This window comes from Erithacus rubecula (assembly GCF_903797595.1).
Source record: "Erithacus rubecula genome assembly, chromosome: 8".
Lineage (NCBI taxonomy): Eukaryota > Metazoa > Chordata > Aves > Passeriformes > Muscicapidae > Erithacus > Erithacus rubecula.
In genome coordinates, this window is record NC_136659.1 from 1,770,600 (window position 1) to 1,789,878 (window position 19,279).

A 19,279-nucleotide genomic window follows, 5' to 3' on the forward strand; every position below is an offset into this window, starting at 1 on the left:
CTTGTCCTTATCCTCCAGTAGCCCTAAGGATATTTCACTGACCCTCTCTCCTGGCTTCTCAGATCATTTTCTCATCTCCCATGTCGGACGTGGATGTTGAATAGGTTGAACTGATTTTAATCCTGTATTATAGCCCAGTAATTATTATTATTATCCCAGTATTTATGCTGCAGAGGAGAAAATGTCCACATCTGCTTTAATATATCTGTGCTTGTAAAAACTGCTTGAAAGAGGGTAAATTGTTACATTTTCTGTATTGCCAGTTCTTTGTGGTCCATTCATCTTTTATTTTGTGGCACCCTTTGATTTTCACATTGCACAGCTTTTAGCACCTCAGGTTTAAATCTAAATGATGCTTTTTGGCCACTCTATGTTTGATGAAGGTACAGGCTCAATTCCAAACTCACAAACACAGGGACTGAGCATTTACCCAAACCAGTGCTTTGTCTGGTGGTATCTGGAGAGCAAAAGCAGCAGATCCTGGTTGTTTCCTGGTGCAGGGCAGGATCCAGCCTCAGACCTCATATCCAGACCTGCAGGTACAGGATTTGCATAGTCTCAGAATGGTTTGGATTGGAAGGGACCTTCAAGATTATCCAGTGCCACCCCTGCCATGGGCAGAGACACCTCCCACTATCCTAGGTTGTTCCAAGCCCCAGTGTCCAGCCTGGCCTTGGACACCCCCAGGGAAGAATTTCTCCACATCTAAATCTACTCTCCCTCAGCTTAAAGCCATTGCATAACAGATGTTATAATCAACCAAGGTTGTTTCAGCTACTTTTCACCATCCTTAACTTAATCTTTTATTTGTATTCCTTATTTTTTTTTAATTTGTTTTTCCCAGAACAAGAAGAAAACTTTGAGTTTATCATCGTCTCTCTCACGGGCCAGACTTGGCACTTTGAAGCAACCACCTACGAGGAGAGGGATGCATGGGTCCAAGCCATAGAGAGCCAGATCCTGGCCAGTTTACAGTCCTGTGAGAGCAGCAAGAACAAGGTATGGAGCACAGAGTGCTACTGGCAGTGAGCCACACAGCCCTACATGGCTTAGGTGATCATTGGGATGACAGCAAGTTCTGAATTTTAAGCCAGTACTCCTCCAGATGTGTGTGTGTTACCCTCACAGCTGAGCAGGGTTGGAGCTTTCTGAGGGAAGAACTTGGCCTGGGAGGAACAGCTTTCCCCCTTGGAATGCTTTCCTTTGATGACAAAAGGAATTTGCTCACCTTTCCTGTCAAAACAGATGTTTAAAATCTGAGATTTCTTCAGCCAATGCTCATTTTTGGGAGAACTTCTGTGTCTTCATTGCAAGTGTCTATAAATACAGGAGCAAGGTGCTGAGTGGTGATTGAGGGACAGAAATGGCCAATAATTGTCCTGAGCTGTAGATCCTTTAATATTACCCACCTAGCAGTTTCAGAATTTCACAATTTCATACTGCAAGGAAGAAACTCATATTTTTAAATGAATGCCTGCTTTCATTGTCCTGGTGTGCCAGAGTAGATCAAACACCAGTAATTACCATCATCATAACACAATTTACTTCCCATTTTGTGTTAAAAAATGGGTTTATTTCCAACATATATTCCTGAGATGGAGGAAAATCACAACTTACATGTTTCTTGCTTTGCATGGGTTCCAACATTCTGTGTGTTATCAGAGCACAGAAGGGGAAGTTTGTACATTAACACCTACATTAAAGGATTAATACAAAAGGATAAAGAGTGGCTGGGCAATGGCTCAGAGAGGTTTTTCTCACTGGGTTCCCAAAGCACATCAGAAGAACTGCCTGGAACAGCAAAGTGCAGTTGGCTGGACAGGTTTAGCAGGTGTCCCATGGAACTTGGGACATGTGGATATCCATATATCCATATATCCATGTGGATATCCACAAGTCCTTCTTAATCACTTAGATCACACCTCAGGGAGCCCTCAAGGCAGTTCAGTTGGGTAGAGCTGACCTGCCTCCACATCAGGAGAGTCTCCCCAAGCAGAGGTCATGGGCAGGTCATCATGGGGAGCATTTAAAGGGAGCCACGGGGTGAAATCTGACCTTTGGATGATGAAAAAGTTCCAGCCACTTCTGCAAACCATCCCTTAGTCTTCATTAGCACCAGCACACACATCAATAAAGGAAATTGATCTTGTAAAATAATATTCTTGTCTCATTTATCTCAAGAAGCAAACCTCCAGTGTGGCTGCTGCTCTTGGGAAGAGCAGGGCTCATTCTCAAGCTCGGTTTCCCTCTGTTAGAGACCAGGCTGGAGACCCCAGAAGTCCTGGAGATGCCAAAGGATCCCTGTTCCTTGAGAGGCAAATCAAGACTTGAGGTTCCTTGGCCCTGTTCATTGACCTTGGTCTGGGCTTTGGGGTGTGCTGTCCATTCAGGTCAGTGGTGTGATTTGGGGTTTTTTGGGTGTTGCTCATTGCTGTCTCTGACTCCGCAGTCGCGCCTGACGAGCCAGAACGAGGCCATGGCCCTGCAGTCCATCAGGAACATCAGAGGCAATTCCCACTGCGTGGACTGCGAGGCACAGAGTGAGTACAGCACCTGACTGACTGCACTCTCACCTCTTCTGCTTGGCCAGGACCTGGGCAGCACCCAGCCCTGGCCTCCCTGCTGCTCCCTCCCCTCTGCTGTTGGCACATTTCTGCTCCATTAAGGAGTTTGCTTAACCAGACTTGTTTGGTCTTAATTTATGCTCTGTATCTGCCACATCGAGTGCATCCTAATTTTCTCCCCTCATTGTTCCCCATTGAATGTCAGCATTTCTGTACTTTCTTTCAAAGAAAAGGCAAAAAGTTTGCTGTTTGACATCAGTCCTTTCCATTTCCCTCCTGTTTTGCATGGTGAGGGCACATGTGCCATGGTAATATTTTCAAAGACATAGAGCTTGATTGCTGGTTTTTTGGTTTGGTTTTTTAGGCTTGCTTGTCAGAGGAAACCAAAGTCATTGCTCATTATATCTGGATACTAGAAAACTGATTTTGGATGGGTTTTTTTTTTCCCCTTTGTGTTTCTTTCCCCCTCTTTTTTTTTATTTTTTAAAACATATACGTAGTGTTCTGAAGAGTGTTCTCAGGAATACTTTGAGCTGTGCTTCACCTCACTAACCCCGACTGAGGCCATTATTCTGGTGCTCTTTAGTTCCAGGGGTTTGCAACAAAGCCACAGAAAGGAAGTTCTCTTGCTCTAAAGCAATTAGTTGTAGGAGCTGAAGGACTGAGAAGTTGTGCATTTTTATTTCTTTGATATTTGGAAGTCAGAACTTTCCTTGCGATTTTTACACATGCTTAAAATGGAAAAATACTCACTTATTTTTCTTCAGGTGGGATTTTTATTTTTAAAGATTGACTGCCTGGGATCTTGACTCCTGGTCTAAGCCATTCTGACACCCCAGTGTAAAAAGAACATTTGTACACAAGTGCAGGTGTTTTTGCACCAATGATTTGGTCTCTGTTTTCACTCTAAGTGATTCAGCACATGCTAAACCAGGGAAAAGCTTGGTTTGAGTGGTATTTTAGCACCTGGAGCCCAAGTCTTATTTATTAGTGTGTTTTCATAGTGATCTGGCAGTCACTGAGATTTCCCCCACAGCTTTGATGCAGCTCAGGAGGAAGGCAGCAAGGGTGGTGTGCTGTGGGTGAGGAGGAGGGGGTCTGGGAGTGCCCTGCATGGATTTTTAGCTCATTTGAAGTACTCACTGAGCATTTGAAGTACTCACTCTGAGCAGCCCACGGTGGGAGTGGTGCTGAGTCCTGTGCCACTGTGGGTGGCATTTTCCTAGCCTTGCTAACCACATAAACATTTAGAAAATGCACAAATATATTGTATTTATATACATATATTTATGGGAGGATTATATTATATATCTATAGGATGCAATCTCTTTAGTGCAGGCAGCTTCCTTGCCCACAATATCCTTCTGACCCACCTCAGCTCTATCCCAATGCCCTGTTTCTCTCCAGCCATGCACCTATGCAGCTGGGGTGGATGTCTAATCAGGAAAATGCTTGTGCAAGAAAGCAGTGCTTTTTTTTTTTTTTTTTCTTTTGCTTTTTTGGGTTTTTTTTCCCCCCCAACCAATTTGGTTTTCAGCCAGATTGCTCATGGGTCAAGCTGGTCCCCCATGCGTGGTGCCAACAGCAGGGATGTGCCAGGAACACATTGCTGGGAGAGGGCAGAGTGGGACAGCCCATTTTGGCAACACTCTGTCATGTAGCTTTTGCAGGGGGATGATTTTGAAATCTCAGCTGGATTTGTTTTTATTCTCAGAATTATACCCTCTTTGACTCCTCTTGCTGTTTGACCTTCCTGATTTTAAGGCCACTGTCGTTCCTTTGGAAAAATGTGAGATATTTCCAAAGTGATGGATCTTAAAATGTAAACACACACACACAGAGGAGATGAGCCTCAGCCTGCTGCTTTTTCTGCAGGGCTTTGCTTTATTCCTTGCCTCCCTTCCTGCCTTGCCTGGGCAGGTCCTTACCCCAGAGCACTTAGCATCACAAACCCCAGCACTCCGTGGAACTCTCACGCTGTTTGCATCTCCACAGAGCCAGATGTTTGGGAGCACAGAAGTGTGAGATGTTGCCATCCCTCAGCTCTATTCAGGAGCCATCAATCTTCCACTTCAGAAGTCTCATTCTTCCTCTTTCTGGAGCTCTTTGCCTTTTGAGCACTTGATGCAGCATTTTGTTTCACTGGGGAATTCTGCCTTGTTGGATGTTAACCTATGTTAACAGCATTCCAGCCCTCTGGCAGCCTCCAGCTAAAGTTATTCCATATTCTCCTTTTATCATTCCCATCCCAGAGCAAGAGAAGAGGCAAAGTGCTCTTTAGGAGCTGGAGTTTGTGCCCAAGATCTGATGTCATGATTCAAAAGGAAACTGGTGTTGCCTTTTCCCAAAGCAGTGGAGTCCCAGTGCTGACTTTGTCTGGAGAAGCCACCCAAGGTGATCCAATTGTTTAGGCAAACCCAGCTGAATTTCTGGATATTGGCTCTGCCAGATGGTAAATATGAGTCAACTCTTTCAAGATATCTGGAGGACATGGAACATCCTGGAACATCATGCAACAGGTCTTTGCTGTTGTATAAGAAAATAAGGGAGGGTTTAAAAGCATGGATTCTCATCCTGAGTTTTCCAGGAACCTGATCACTTACTCTGGTGTATTTTATATTTGAAAACCAAACACTGAGATAATGATTTGGGCAATCTTGTCCTACCCATCACAAAATTCAATTTTTCATGCAGAATAGAAAAAGAAACCTCAAAGAATGGGAAAGTTGCAAACTTTTCTCCCTTTTCTGCTGCAATTCAAGATGCCTTCACCCTGCTTCTTCTTTCCCTGGCTCTTCTGCTCCTCTTTCCAGCAATTCTCTCTGCTCAGCCCAGGGGTGCCTTACAGCTGCTGACCTCAGGAAGGTTCAGCCTTTCATCACCTCCTTGGGTCCAAAGGGATGAAGGAGACATTGGGAATGGGTTATCCTCCTGGGAGAATTTTCACCTCCCACTGGTGAAGCTGATTGAGGCGTGAGTCAGAGTGGGGAAGAGACTTTCAGGGAATGAGGGAGCCAAGTGTTTTTGAGAATATTAGCAGCCGAAAATTGTAATCTAGATATATTCAGTGGCACTAAAAAACTCATTTTTTGGTGGACCAATTTTTAATAAAGCACCTCTAGCTGCACTGAGTGGGCTTTTTCTTCCATTTACATTGATGTCCACGCCTGCCATGTGCTTGTGAGCATCCTCCAATTCAGAATTACTCTCACCATTGGCAGGAAAAGGGAGATGGGTTTGTAGCATCTTAAAAGCAAAAAAACCCAACTTTGAGTACTTACAGCTTTCTAATCACCTGTTGTATGAATTGGTGATAACAATTTTAGTTTCTATAAAGAGGTCAGCCCTTGTCCTTTCTCATTTGCTACCTTCACACTCAGCTGTGTGTTGTCAGATTGTTGAAATTGAAAATAATATATTGGTAAAATTTCATGGAACTTCCTGGGTGCTGTTTTGAGAGACTCCTGAATTCAGTCCCTTCACTGCTTCAGTAGCAGTGCTGGCAACTGAGAGGCTCTTCCAACCCAAACCATTCTGTGGTGCTTTGAAGTAGGTGAATATTAAAGATTTTTTTCAATACAAGATGCACTACATGTGCTTCAAGTAGAGAGATATTTGGGAGTGAGGTCAGGTCCTTAACACCAGTTCTGTCAGAATAATTGGAATAATGTAAGTTGGTATTCCATTCTCTTGCTTCTATTTGAGTTCATGCCTCCTAGAGCTCATTGCACTTTGAATTTTTGTGAGGTTAACCCTGACCTTTGCAGGTCAGGGGGTTTCATCCTAGTCACAGTTTGCAAATTTCAAATTATTACATGCTGTGTTCAAATTTATACCAACAAATTGCAGTTTGGGGGATTTTTATAGTGTTTTACAGATACACCACTGGTTCCCCCACTGGCAAAACAACAATGGAGGTATCAGAAGAATTATGGAATTAAAGGAGTTTGTTGTAGTTGTTGCACCAAAAGCTTGGAAAGCATGGCAGGAGTTTGATCTCACCTGATTTTTTGAGATCTGAAATGCTGTGTCTGTGTAATGTAGATATTAAATTGTGTATAAGACTTGGTACGGACAGGAACTTTTAACCAAAGTGGAGTAAGATGGGGGATTTTTCTTCTTGGTTGTATTTTTTTATTTCAATGGACTGATTGAAAAATGTCGGTGCCTTCAGTGAGATGTGGGACTTCACAATTTAAATTATGAGCTTTCCCTTCCTATTTTTTGTCCAAAGATGACATAGCAAATAACTAGAAAATTTTTTGTTTCCACATATTTTGGCTGCCAGAAACAGCTTTTCAGTTGTGGGTTACACAGAGTCAAGACAAGTCTTTGGATTAATTTTTCAGAACAGAAGGAAATGCTAGAAATTCATTTTCTGGCAACTCCAATTTTTTTTTTTTTTTTTTAGATAGGAGTAAGAATTGCCTGCCCTCTTAATTAATCTTCATTTTGCTGCTTGGCATTTGGGGTAGTTCTTTGGGATGCACAGAGTAAGGCATGAAGAAAAGATCTGACAGCAGGGAGTTAGGAAAAAAACAACAGAATTTCCTCTTGTGTCTTCAGCTGTGTGTGTTAAAGTGAATGTTTGTTGGAGAGAAGGCAATCCATACAAATCTAGGTTTAAATTGCACAAGACAATGGCGAAAATGATGGAAAAATGGAATTTCCCATCTTGTCAGGTTTGTCCCAGTCTCTCTCTTTGTGGGGTTGTTGTGGGTGACTGGAATCCTCCTGGCCCATGCCCTGGAACTGGGGATGTTCCAAGTGGGACATTTCCTTCTTGGTGTTCATCTCCCTGATTTTGGAGATGGGAGAAGAGTCACATGGAAGAGCCACACGGAACTGTGTGGTGTACATGGTTATTGAGGGAGCTGATGTAGATAATTGTTTCTAGGCTCTATTTTTTTTCTCCTTTTTCCCTTTCAACTGGCTACAAGCAGTTCTGGGTTCCCAAGGAGGGGCTTTCTTCACTGCTTCATCATCATGGTTCCATTTCCTTTGTTTCTCCTTTCCCCTCTGATTCATAGGGGTTTTTTGACTGGAGTTGGAGTGATACATCTTTTCACAGAATCACCTGGTTGCAAGAGACCTTCAAGGTCGTTGAGTCCAACCCATGCCCTAGCACCTCAACTAAACCATGGCACTGAGTGCCACATCCAGTATTTCTTTAAACACACCCAGGGATGGTGACTCCACCACCTCCCTGGGCAGACAATTGCAGTACTTGATCACTTTTTGCTAATATCCATCCTCTATTTCCCTTGGCGCAGCGTTAAGTCTGTTTCCTGTTGTTCTGTTAGTGCTGCTTGGAGAAAGAGAGCAACCCCACTGAGCACAGCCACCTTTCAGGGAGCTCTACAATGATAAGGTCACTCCTGAGTCTCCTTTTCTCCAGGCTGAACAGCCCCAGCTCCCCCAGCTGTTCCTCACAGGGTTTGTGTCCCAGCCCCTCACCAGCCCTGCTCCTCCTCTGCATGTGCTCAATGTCCCCATGTTCTCCCTGAACTGAGGGACAGAGCTGGGCACAGCACTCGAGGTGCAGCCTCACCAGTGCCAAGCACAGGGGCAGAATGAGCTCCTGCTCCTGCTGGCCACACCATTCCTGACCCAGGCCAGGGGCCAGTGGCCTTCTTGGCCACCAGGGCACACTGCTGGCTCCTGTCCAGCTGCTGCCCATCAGTGCCCCCAGGTCCCTTCCTGCCTGGGCACTCTCCAGCCACACCATCCCAACCTGTAACACTGCAGGGGGTTATGGAGGCCAAAATGCAGGACTCAGCACTTGGATTTATTAAACTTAATTTTATTGGATTCTGCCCATCCATCCAACCATTCCAGATATTTTGTGACATCACACTTGATATTTTTTTTACTCCAGAAGAGATGACCCTGGAAAACCTCCCAGGTGCTCTTTAGGACAAGCCACCCCTGGAACCCAAACCTTCACACACCAACAGCAGCTGGGAGGTTCTGTTGGGTGTTCCCTTGTCCTAACAGCTGTGTCCCTTGTCCTGCAGACCCCGACTGGGCCAGTCTGAACCTGGGAGCCCTCATCTGCATCGAATGCTCAGGGATCCACCGCAACCTCGGCACGCACCTGTCCCGGGTGCGCTCCCTGGACCTGGACGACTGGCCCATCGAGCTCATCAAGGTCATGTCAGCCATTGGCAACGAGCTGGCCAACAGTGTGTGGGAGGAGAACAGCCAAGGCCACGTGAAGCCTTCCCCAGACTCCAGCAGGTGGGTTTTGGCTGGCCCCGCCTCGCCCGGCGCGCGCTTTGAAATCCTCCCTGTGGGACAGTCATTCTTTGTGTCCTCACTGCATGTCCAGGAACAGCGTGTGTCAGAGGGGGTGGCAGAAGTTGAGTGGCCTCGTTGCTTTCTCAGTCCCGTGAGGGTTTCCTCAGCAGCTCTGCAGTTTTCTGTTCAGTGGGAGATGGAAACTTCCTGCCTGCTCCTTGCTCTATCTGAATTATCCTGTCATGTGCTCCTTTGTCTAGCTGGGCCACAAAGTTCCTGCTCTTGGACTATCAGTTTGCCAGTCATAATTTCCCTTCAGAGTTTCAGGGTGTTGATACCTGGCTGTCAGGTCTTTGGTTCTGCTCAGGGGTGTTCCAAGTCCTGATTACTTCTCTTGTGTGTGTGGTTTAAATGAAGCCATGAGCTGCTGGAAGGGTGATTCCTTTGAGAGCAGCATTTTACCTGCCTATCATAGCTCCACACAGGTAAAATCTTCCTGTGATGTGTTGTCCTACCTGTGCTTAGTTAATCTGATAAGTGTCAAACTGGAGAATACTTTCTCCACTTTTGGATCAGGTGGAAGGATCACTGTTCCTGGGCCACCTCCTGCAGTGGAGGGCTGGGTTTGTGCTGTTGTGTGGAATGAAGTCAACTGTTTCTTATTGCATTATTTCGTTAGCCCTGAAAAATGAATTTGTGGTGCCACCTTTGGTTCATCTTCGAGAATGAAGCCACTACATTAATCAGGCTACTTAGATGAATGGCTGTGCATTTAAAAGTGCTCAGGGAGCTCCAAAGAGAGATTTTGTTTCAGGCAGAAATGGGATGTCTGCTCTGTACCTGTGTGTTATTGGATACAATGATTTTATCACGTAGATTGAAATGAACTTTCAGTCATTACTATCACTTTAATACAGAGATTTTATATTCTTGCACCTCACAAATATATGTTGCTCCTTACTGCTGAAGTGAGATGGAGCAATAGTTCTAAACACCTGAAATGAAAATGCTGGCACTCAATTGGAATTCTGTTAAAGAAAAAGAAAAATCACATTATTTCAGTAGTCATATAATAAATACCACAAAAAATCTAAAATCTGTGTGATTGTGATGAAGAGAGCACCATCCATTTCAATTAATGATTCATTTGGGATTGAATTTTACTTCCAGAAAATCAACTTTTTTCTCTTAGTGTTTCATACTCAGAGCTTATTTTAATTCTCCCACTTTGTTTCTGTGCATCTTCATGGTTATATTCAGCTGATGCTGATTGTCACTGATACCACTGCACTCTCTCTCCTGCACTGCAACATTTTTGGACAAAAAGATTCATTTTATAAATAAGATTTTCTAGCTCTGTGTCCAGGTTCACGCTTATGTGATAAAAGAGGTGCTAGAAAAAGTAGAATTAGGATGATGTGGAAATTTTCCGACAAAGGAATTGCAATCTTTGCTGCTCCCATTCCTCTGCTGTTTGCAGCAGAGACTGAAATGAAATATTTCACGTAAATACCAGAAAGTTCTGCTTTTTCCAAGTGTGTGCCTCCTTTTGTGCTTCCCTCTGGTCTCTGCCAGCATCACAATCCTTCTGTCCAAGCTGTGGTGAGAAAATAAATTCAAGTTTTTCAGGTAGAGGCTCTGCTGCTGTTTGTAGTTTTGCAATGAGGAATTCTATTGGAAGCAGCTAAAATGGCCCTGAAAGGAGGGTTAAACAAACCTTCCTTTTGTTGCTGTTGTTGAGGGACTGAAGGGGGAAGAGCCAACTCCAAGAGAGCTGGAGAGGGACTTTGGACAAGGGCATGGAATGACAGGACACAGGGAATGGCTTCCCACTGCCAGAGGGCAGAGATGGATGGGATATTGGGCTGGAATTGTTCCCTGGGAGGGTGGGCAGGCCCTGGGAAGCTGTGGCTGCCCCTGGATCCCTGGAAGTGTTCAAGTCCAGGGGCTTGGAGCACCCTGGGATAGTGGAAGATGTCCCTGCCCATGGCAGGGGTGGGATGGAGATGGTTCTGAAGGTCCCTCCCAACCCAAACCATTCTGGGAATCTGATTCTGTGATGGGCCCTTAACAGACACTTTTAGAGGGGCTCAGGTGGGTTTCACCTTTTCATGTTGTGTCTGTCTACTGGAGATTAAGCCAGCAGTGGAAACCCACAGATTTCTAGAGACACACAAAAAAAAGAGTAATGAGCTGCTCCACAAATACTGAATAGTTGGGCTGGGAGGCTCAAGGAGTGTTCACAGGCTGCACTAAAAGGAACCTGAAAGTCTTGATGTGGCTTTCAAAGCAGTCCCTTCAGCCTGGGAGAAGTTGGCACTGATCATTCTATGCTTGCAGTGGCATCCTGTGTGTTTCTGTGGACTAGAGGAAAGGGTGGAGGGATCATGGAGTTGGTTTTTGGCAGGAGGAATTGCCAAACAGCAACTCTAGGTCATGGAATAATTAAGGAATCTTAAACAGCTGTGCCAGGCTGTGAGTACAGCATCCCTTTAGTAATTTTGCCCACTCAAAAATAAGATTTTATCCAATTCAAGACCTTACCATGGCCTGCAGCTTCCCCATGAGGGACAGCTCCCACCTCTGCTCTCTGTGCCCAGAGACAGAACCCAGGGAGCAGCTGAAACTGTGTTGTGGGAGGTTCAGGTTGTATTTTAGGAAAAGGTTCTTCCCCCAGAGGTGCTGGGCACTGCCCAGGCTCCTCTGGGAATGGGCACAGCCCCAGGGCTGTCAGAGCTCCAGGAGTGTTTGGACAATGAGCTCAGGGATGCACAGGGAGGGAGTGTTGGGGTGTCTGTGCAGGGATAGGGGTTGGATCAATGATCCTTGTGGGTCTCTTCCAGTTCAGGAGATTCTATGATGAAACCACATGAAATACTGCTGTCCTTTTCTAGCCCACTCAAATGCATTTCAGATTCTTTGTCCAAGAAAATAATGGGAAAGGATAAACCTGGATACTTAATTTGAAAGCCAGAAAGGTTCTGAGATTGGAGGGTATGTAAGATTCAAAGTCTGGGAGCTCTTCAGCAAAAGGCATTATCCCTCCAGCATTGATCAGGGATACATTGCCCAGGTATATCCTCTGATATTAATATATTCCAGGTCATGGCAGGTTGGAGAGTTGAGCAGCCTGGTCTATGGAAGGTGGCCATGGCAGGGGTGGGATGAGATGGGCTTTAAGGCCCATTCCAACCCAGACCATCCTGGAATTCCACAGGCAGATCTCAGTGCCCCTGTCAGTGAAAAGCCACACCCAAGGGTGGCCTCTGGCACTGAACTGGAAGGATCTGGGAGCACAGCTGTGGTGGGATCCCCAAGGAATGGCACGAGGCAGAGCTGAGGGTGCTACTGTGATTTTGGGGAGGAAGGAGGAATTAACACGAGCTCTGGTGAGCACAGAAAGGTGGGGGAGCAGTGGAAAGCCCCAGCACAGGCACACACTCGAGTGTGAAAGGGAGCAGAGAGCTGCTGGCCCCTGAGCTGTGGTGTGTGTGGGTCCCTGATGAGGTCAGCTCTGGAGAGCTGTAATTGGTTCCAGCAATTACCAGCCGCCCCGAGAACGCCGCTCAAACTTCGGGAGGCTGTGACAAATTGAAGCTGACTGCTGGTGAAGGAGTATCGACTTCCCATTCCTAAACAGGGGGATCATTAGTCAAGAAAAGCATCTTTTAATTACTCACAGGAAGAAAAAAAAGAAAAATAGTGCAAAAAGGACAAAGATCTTTCAGTATGGATCCTGCAACAACCAGTTTTTTTTTTCTGAGTGTATTCAATATTAAATTTATTGTCTTGGAGGGGAGGGGGCGAGCAGGGGGAGCTGCCTGCAGTCCCTCCTTGGGTAATGCAGCTTTAATTTGGAGTGAGAAGTCAAATTAGAGTAAATCAATGTTGCAACAATTAACTGGGGCTGGGGATGGGATCAGGATTTTCCCTCTAATTGCTATTGATACTGTTTAAGCACACTCTCACAACAGTGCTGTGGAGTGGTGCAGGGCTGGAGAGCTCTGTGGGGCTGAGCAGCTCCGTGGAGGAATGTTGGAGATCTGGGGAAGCCAGCTTGGGACCTCTTTGTCTTCTGCCACCTCCACCACAGGCAAGCTGAGGGAAGACAGGGTCATATCACAGCCACACTTCCTGTTCTGCTACTCAAACAAGGTCAGATATCTGCATTAGCTACACACAGACAGGACTGCACCATTTCAGCATCTTCTCAGGAATATTCACAAACAGTTGCAATGTCCAACTCCATTAAAACTGGATTTTTTAATTGAGGGATGAGTACAGAAGTTCAGGCAGTTTGAAGCTCTTTAACTGGGGCTTAACTGAGCAGTTGTGCTCAGGTCTGTTTGCTCAGCAGCCTCCCTGCTTATTCTGGGTACCAAGGGTTACAGGAAAATCCAGCACTGGCTGAGCAGCCATGAGTTGGGAGCCAGCAATATGGGGAATTGGCTCTCACCTTCCAAGGGGAGATCCAGTGTGATCCTTGCTCACTAATGAACTCAGTTTAATGGTGTCAGAGACAACATTGTGCAGCTGCACTGTACTGAGCTGAGTTTTACAGTCCTGCACCAAAGCCTGGCTTGTGCTGCTCTGAGGAGAGCGACCGTGACGCTGAGCTGGTCACTGGGGAGTGACTTGGATGAAAAATGTTGTACTGTGCCTTCCATGAAAATATTAATCCTTTTCTTTGTAAAACTAATTACTCCTTCATCATAAATAAAGGGCAAGCCCAGAGAAACGGAGTGCTTCAGATCCTACTCTCACATCCTGGATCTTGTAGGGCTGCTGTGTTCATCTCCCTCACCCCTTGATCCTTCTGGCCATCAGTCTGTGGTGCTGCTGGCCCTGGATTCCTGGCAGAAGGAATGAATGGGGCCTGGGGGAGCACAGGTACCTCTCTATCCATGATTATCAGCTCCAGCTCCGTGGCAGATCTTGGCCTGATGAGGTCAGTGTTTTGTGCCTTTTCACTGCTCCTCCACGCCTGATACCTTTCTGTTCCAGGGCTGGGGGAAGGGGGTTTTTAAAAATAAATTTAAAAAAAAAAAAAAGGAAAAAAAAAGATTTTATTGTGAAGGGCTGACCAGAACCCATCTGCAGTTGGGTGGCATCTGCTCCCCACATGTCACTTCCCTCATTAACAAGCAATTGAATTAATTAAATGCTACTCAGAACACGCATAACAAGCTACCGGCAGTGTCCAAATTAGCACTGATAATCAAGGATGATTTCCTTTATTATCCTGCTAAGTGGTGTGCAGGCTCTGATCTCCCTGTCTGCCCTCATCTATTTACATACCCCCAGCTTCTGCCTTTAGAAGCTGAGGTTATCTTACCTAGTTAATTTGCCACGATCACCAAGCATGGCGGATTGATATTCCTGCCTCTGCTGAAGCAAACCCCCTCCTTTCTCCCCCTTTTCCTTCCTCCCCAAGCCTGGTCCTTTGTATCTCAAGCTCACTGATAAATTAAAAGCCACCCCTGTGGTCTCTCAAGTGAGTAATAGAGGCAGAAATTTCATTTTGCAACTGGCTGATTTAATGATCCAAAGGGTAATTAATGGCCTGATTATCTTAATGTTAAATATGTCCGGCAGCAATTACTGTGACCTCCCGCTTGTCAAGGTCCAGGCTATGCTCTTCTTTCAATTAAGTTCTCTGGGGCTTAATGGTATGAATAAACTCCTCTGATTCTATCATTCCGGACTCTGAGATTTAAGCGAGCTGGGGGCTCGTTTGGAGTTTTAATCAGCCCATCTTCTACTTGAGCGATCAGAGTTAACAATTATAACAAGGACAGTTTAACTTTCTTTCTTTCTTTCCCCCCCCCTCCCCTTTCCACTTCTTTATATATATATTTTTTTTTTTTTTTTCCTGAAGCGCTCGGAGGGGATTTTGTTGGCGGCAGCGGCGGCTTTGCCGGGGCCAGTCTCTCCCGATATAAATTATCATGTGAATGCCGCTGTTTTTCCATTTGACAGGCTTAATTAATTGGCAGGAGCGGCCGAAAATGACAGTGCCACTAATTGCAACTCCAAGCCCATCTCTGTCAGGGCGGCGCTGCTGTCAGCGGGCATGCCCCGCTCCTCGCCGCACCCCGACTCTGTTGACGTTTCCCATTCCGGTTTTCACATCTCGTCGGGGAATGTGATGGGATGTGATAGCCCAAGATGTGCCTTTGGCTCTTCCAGGCAGGCAGCTCGTGTGCAAGAGTGACATTTGCTGCCAATAAAGTTTAGACAGCTGGGCTGCTGCTGGCCCAGCAGCTGCTCGGGGACCGCAGGTTGGGCTTAAGGTTTGGCTTAAGGATTCCAGCCTGGACTTTGGGAAGGGATCGATCAAAACTCGCTCCTGCTCTTCGTGGTGGCTGAACTCCACTGAGCAGCACGACTCCCAGCGAGCTGGAGTTCTATTAGCTCTGTTTTGGACAGCAGATATTTCATGGAGATAATGAGGAAAATGGATAAATTATTAGTTACGGCGGCATCGCGTTCTGCAACGCAGACATTATAAATAAAGAAACTGATTCACTGCTGCCAGTAAACTCCAGGCTGCAGCTGGAGGAGTGAACCCTTCGTCTGCTTCCACGTTGGGTTGGTTTGCAATTAAATTTGAACCAAAAAAATGAAATTGTCACTCGTCAGTAGCTTCCAGGAAATGCATCTGACAGGAAGAGCAAAGTGAGGCAGGTGGAATATCAGCTTGGGTGGCTGCTGGTCAGGCTTCAGCCTTTTGGAGACCTTGGAAGCACAAATGCAATACTCCAAAGAGGAAAGGTGGTGGTAGTAGTAGTAGTAATATTGTGTTTTATTGTCCTTGCAGCTGCTTGGCAGCCCTTGTCACCCAGGAGCTGATCCAGTAAAACACCAGTGCCTGTACGGCAGCCTGGGAGATGCCTGCATGATTAAAAATCAAAACAAAACAGCCACAACACCCTCGACCCCGCTTGTCCAAGTTAATGAGTGCTTTAGATGAAATGCTCCCCAGCTCAGCTGCACCTTTCTTGTGTGCAAAGCTGCCTCTGATAAAAGCTCAGACTCTGGGTAAACAGGAGCCTGGTTTGCAATAATTATTACAATTGTTATTTTTCTCGGTGGTGGTGAAAGGAAACCTGCAAAAAAAGGGCTTCTGTCTTCTGCAGATTATGAAAGCATTTATTAAAAAGTCACAGTGATGTTCTTCTTTTCAATCTAAAGAGCATCAGTACCACTTCACTGAATCCCTGTAAGTGTCTAAAACCAGGCTGGACAGGGATTGGAGCAACCTGGAAAGTGTCCCTTGGAGGCTCAGTCAGCTCTAGGTACCTTTATTCTGGTGAGATTCTGGGTAAATTTGGGTTCTCCTTCTCTGTGGATTTGGCTGCCACGCTGAAAAGTACCAAGTTAAGCTGAAAATCCCTAAAAAAATAAGCTGATGAGCTGTTAAAGTTGGAAAAATCTAGGATTTGACTTCGGGACTCAAAAAGGAGGATTTTCGGGGTGAAAAGAGTGTTCATAAGTTTATAATCAACAGCAATAGAAAAAGTGATTTTTTTGTTGTTGTTTCTTTGGGTTTTTGGTTGGGGTTTTTTGGGTGGTTTTTTTTTTTGTTTGTTTGTTTGTTTTTTGTTTTTCTTGGTTTTGTTTTTGGTTTGCTGGAATAAAAGCCCATCTGGCTCTCATTGTGGGTGAGTGCCTGTCCTGAAGGTCTCCAAACCATGTAGGGTCTTGGTTTCAAACTTTAATTTCACTTTAGATACGGACTGGTTATTTCTCTTTTTGTATTAGTTCCCTCCCAAACACCTACCAGGGCTAGAGAGATTCCAAGACCAGTGTGTCTTCAGTGGACTTCACATCTGCTTGGCCAGAATCCACTTGAAAAGGTCAACTCAGAGCTCACCAACAGAGACAAAACCATCACTGTGTTTATTAGAAGCTGCTTGGGCCAGTTTGGAACAGAGGAATGGAAGGGCTAATTAGAACAAAATCTTAATTTCAGATGGGAAAAAAATGGATGGTAAATTTATAGCTTAAAGGAGAAACATAGCTTACATGAGGCTGATGGCCAAAGGCCAGGATCCCTGAAAAGGAGTCAGATGGAAACCACTGTGGGTTAGTTTTCCCTCAGAAAATTCCTGGGTATCATTAACACTGGCATTAAATTGCACACCACATGTGTGGATGCACATATCTGCTACTCCACAGCACCTGAGGAATAGATATGGAGAGTCTCATCTTAAATATGGCAAGCTAAAAGCAACTGGAAAATGAAGTTTGCTGTCTAAAGCATTGGGCAGCCTTACCAGGGTGCTCTTTCACCAGTTATTTGTTAGTTATTTCCAAAAGGAAAAGCATTGGACACTTGTTTGTTCTTGAAATTCAGCTGTTTGCAAGGATGGAACTTGTATTAATAATAATACAAAGGCCAAAATAAAGCTATTGAGTTTAAAAATGTCCAGTGCCAGGCATCAGCTGTTATGAGGTGCCCAGGTCAGATCCAAAGTATTTTGGGAAGTACTGGGAGTCAAGCACTTGAGGAAAAACCCAGCAGATTGAAAAATACCTATTCAGTTGGAAAGAAATCTTATGCAAAGTATTTTCATTTGATTTGCAGCTTTTCTGTGTAGTTGACGTTTAACCTGTTCCTTTCATTGCCCTGCCCTGAGGTCACATCTGCCTCTCTGCACACCAGCTCTCCCCCAGGCACTTTAACCAAACCTCATTCAAATTGCTTTCTGGACCTGGCTGTAAAGCCAGTTCATTCCTGGTTTGTGCTGAGGGAGCTTTGCTGTATAAATTCCTTTTGCTGTTTCTGCATTTCTGCTGTTTAAGAGAGACATAAATTGGATGTGGTTAAATCTGAGGAGAGGATGGGAGGTGCTCCCCAGGATGGTCCTTTCCCTGGGTGGGATGTCACAGGAAGGTTGTGCCCACAGACCGCAAGCACTTGGCACTGTCACCAGTGATGGTGGCTGTGTTCCTCCTGTGTTTTCAGCCGTGTGGATGGATGTGTTTGAGCTCCTGGGACAGCAGAGCTGTGGCTGAGGCAGTGCTGGGGGTGCTTTGAAGGCAGGCAGTGCCTCTCCCTGCTCCTGGTGCCTTTGCTGGCCGGTGACACGAGGCACAGAAGCATCAGCATCCCCTCGCTTTGGTCCTGCCTACAGAACCTGCAGGGCTCCCTAACAGTAACTGTGACCAACTTTCTTTTGTGCTTTTTTCCCTTTTTTCCCCCCTTTGTTTAAGACTGAGCTTTGTTTCTGGCTCTGCAGGAAGCTGGTAGCCTATGGCAAGGGACTGGGGAGATAAGACTTCAGTAAGATAACTAAATGAAAAGGGCAGCAGTGAAAAGATGGTGCTGGTTTTTGACTGGACTGAAACTTGATATACACAGCAGCCCAAATGCAGGTTCCCCACAGCTCTCAAATATTCTCTGTTCATCTGGGATAATGCTCTTCCAGCTGGATTTTTCCATGTGTGGGTGCTGGAGTGCAGGACAGCAGAACTGAGTGACCAGGAGAAATCAGAGCAGCTCTCAAGTAATTAATGAATGGGTGGAAATGTGCTGAGGGGAGCACAGGTGAGGGGTGAGAGGCAGGAATTAGAGGAGATGAAACCCCTCCCTGTGCCTATTAACCAGATTGTGCAGACAGAGCAAAGTGCTGTCACAGAGGCATTTTTTGTGTGAGAATTTGGGGAGTGAGAAGAAGCCGTGTCTTGGTAATTGGTGAGCCTCAAAAGGCGTGCATGGGCCCAGCTTCAAAATGCCTTCGTGCTGAACAGATGATTATGTCATGGCCTAGAAATCTTCCTGCTAACTTGGCTTTTCCTCCAAAAGATTTGCATTTTCCTGGTTTCATCCAGGTCAGAATTTCCAAAGGGGTGTTTTTATTGTATTTTCACTTGTCTGTATAGCACCAGCCAGGCTTGGGAAACTGAGATGCACATAAAATTAAATCACAACCCCAGGAATGCTTCTAAGGCTCTTCTGCAAGTGGAAAGCACAGGACTGTGTCACTGTGTGCTAAAACTGAAGAGTATCTTATGAAAAGAAGATATTCAGAAGTTGACTTTTTTACTTTTTCATCTCAAGAAGCCAAAATTTGCAGCTCTAATTCTTTGCTAGTGACATGTGTGTGCTCCTGTCTGAGCCTTTCCAGACCAGATCTGCTTTGGCCACTTGTCCTCCCACAGCTCAGACCAGCCCTAAATAGATTCCTGAGTTTCCTTGGGTTCACCTGTTGCATTCAGGCAAAAAGGTGGGGAAAAAAAACCAGAAAACAGCTACAGAAAATAATTGGGATTACTTCAGTACTTCTGGTCAAGGAGAAAAGTTAAACTACTATTATTTCAAACCATATTATTAGTGTTTAAAATAAATATTATTATTTGAAATGCTACTGCAATTGCCATTTGGAGTGGTGGAACTCCAGTTTGGGTTGGATAAGTGCTCCCAGCTCTGGACACCATCACACAAAATTTATTTGGAGGATGGATAAACT

At 45.3% G+C, this 19,279-nt stretch overlaps 1 protein-coding gene and 1 long non-coding RNA gene across 10 annotated transcripts in view; one reads left to right on the top strand and one right to left on the bottom strand.

Annotated features, from left to right (window-relative positions):
- AGAP1 (ArfGAP with GTPase domain, ankyrin repeat and PH domain 1) overlaps positions 1-19,279 on the top strand; it is a 289,598-nt gene that overhangs the window by 250,450 nt on the left and 19,869 nt on the right. For all 9 annotated transcript variants that reach the window (XM_079310686.1, XM_079310687.1, XM_079310688.1 and 6 more), the window contains 3 exons: positions 845-999; positions 2,450-2,540; positions 8,582-8,804. In XM_079310686.1, the coding sequence (XP_079166812.1) occupies positions 845-999; positions 2,450-2,540; positions 8,582-8,804 (469 nt within the window). The remainder of the gene's footprint in view (positions 1-844; positions 1,000-2,449; positions 2,541-8,581; positions 8,805-19,279) is intronic.
- LOC306804315 overlaps positions 1-19,279 on the bottom strand; it is a 103,517-nt gene that overhangs the window by 70,053 nt on the left and 14,185 nt on the right. The window lies entirely within an intron of this gene.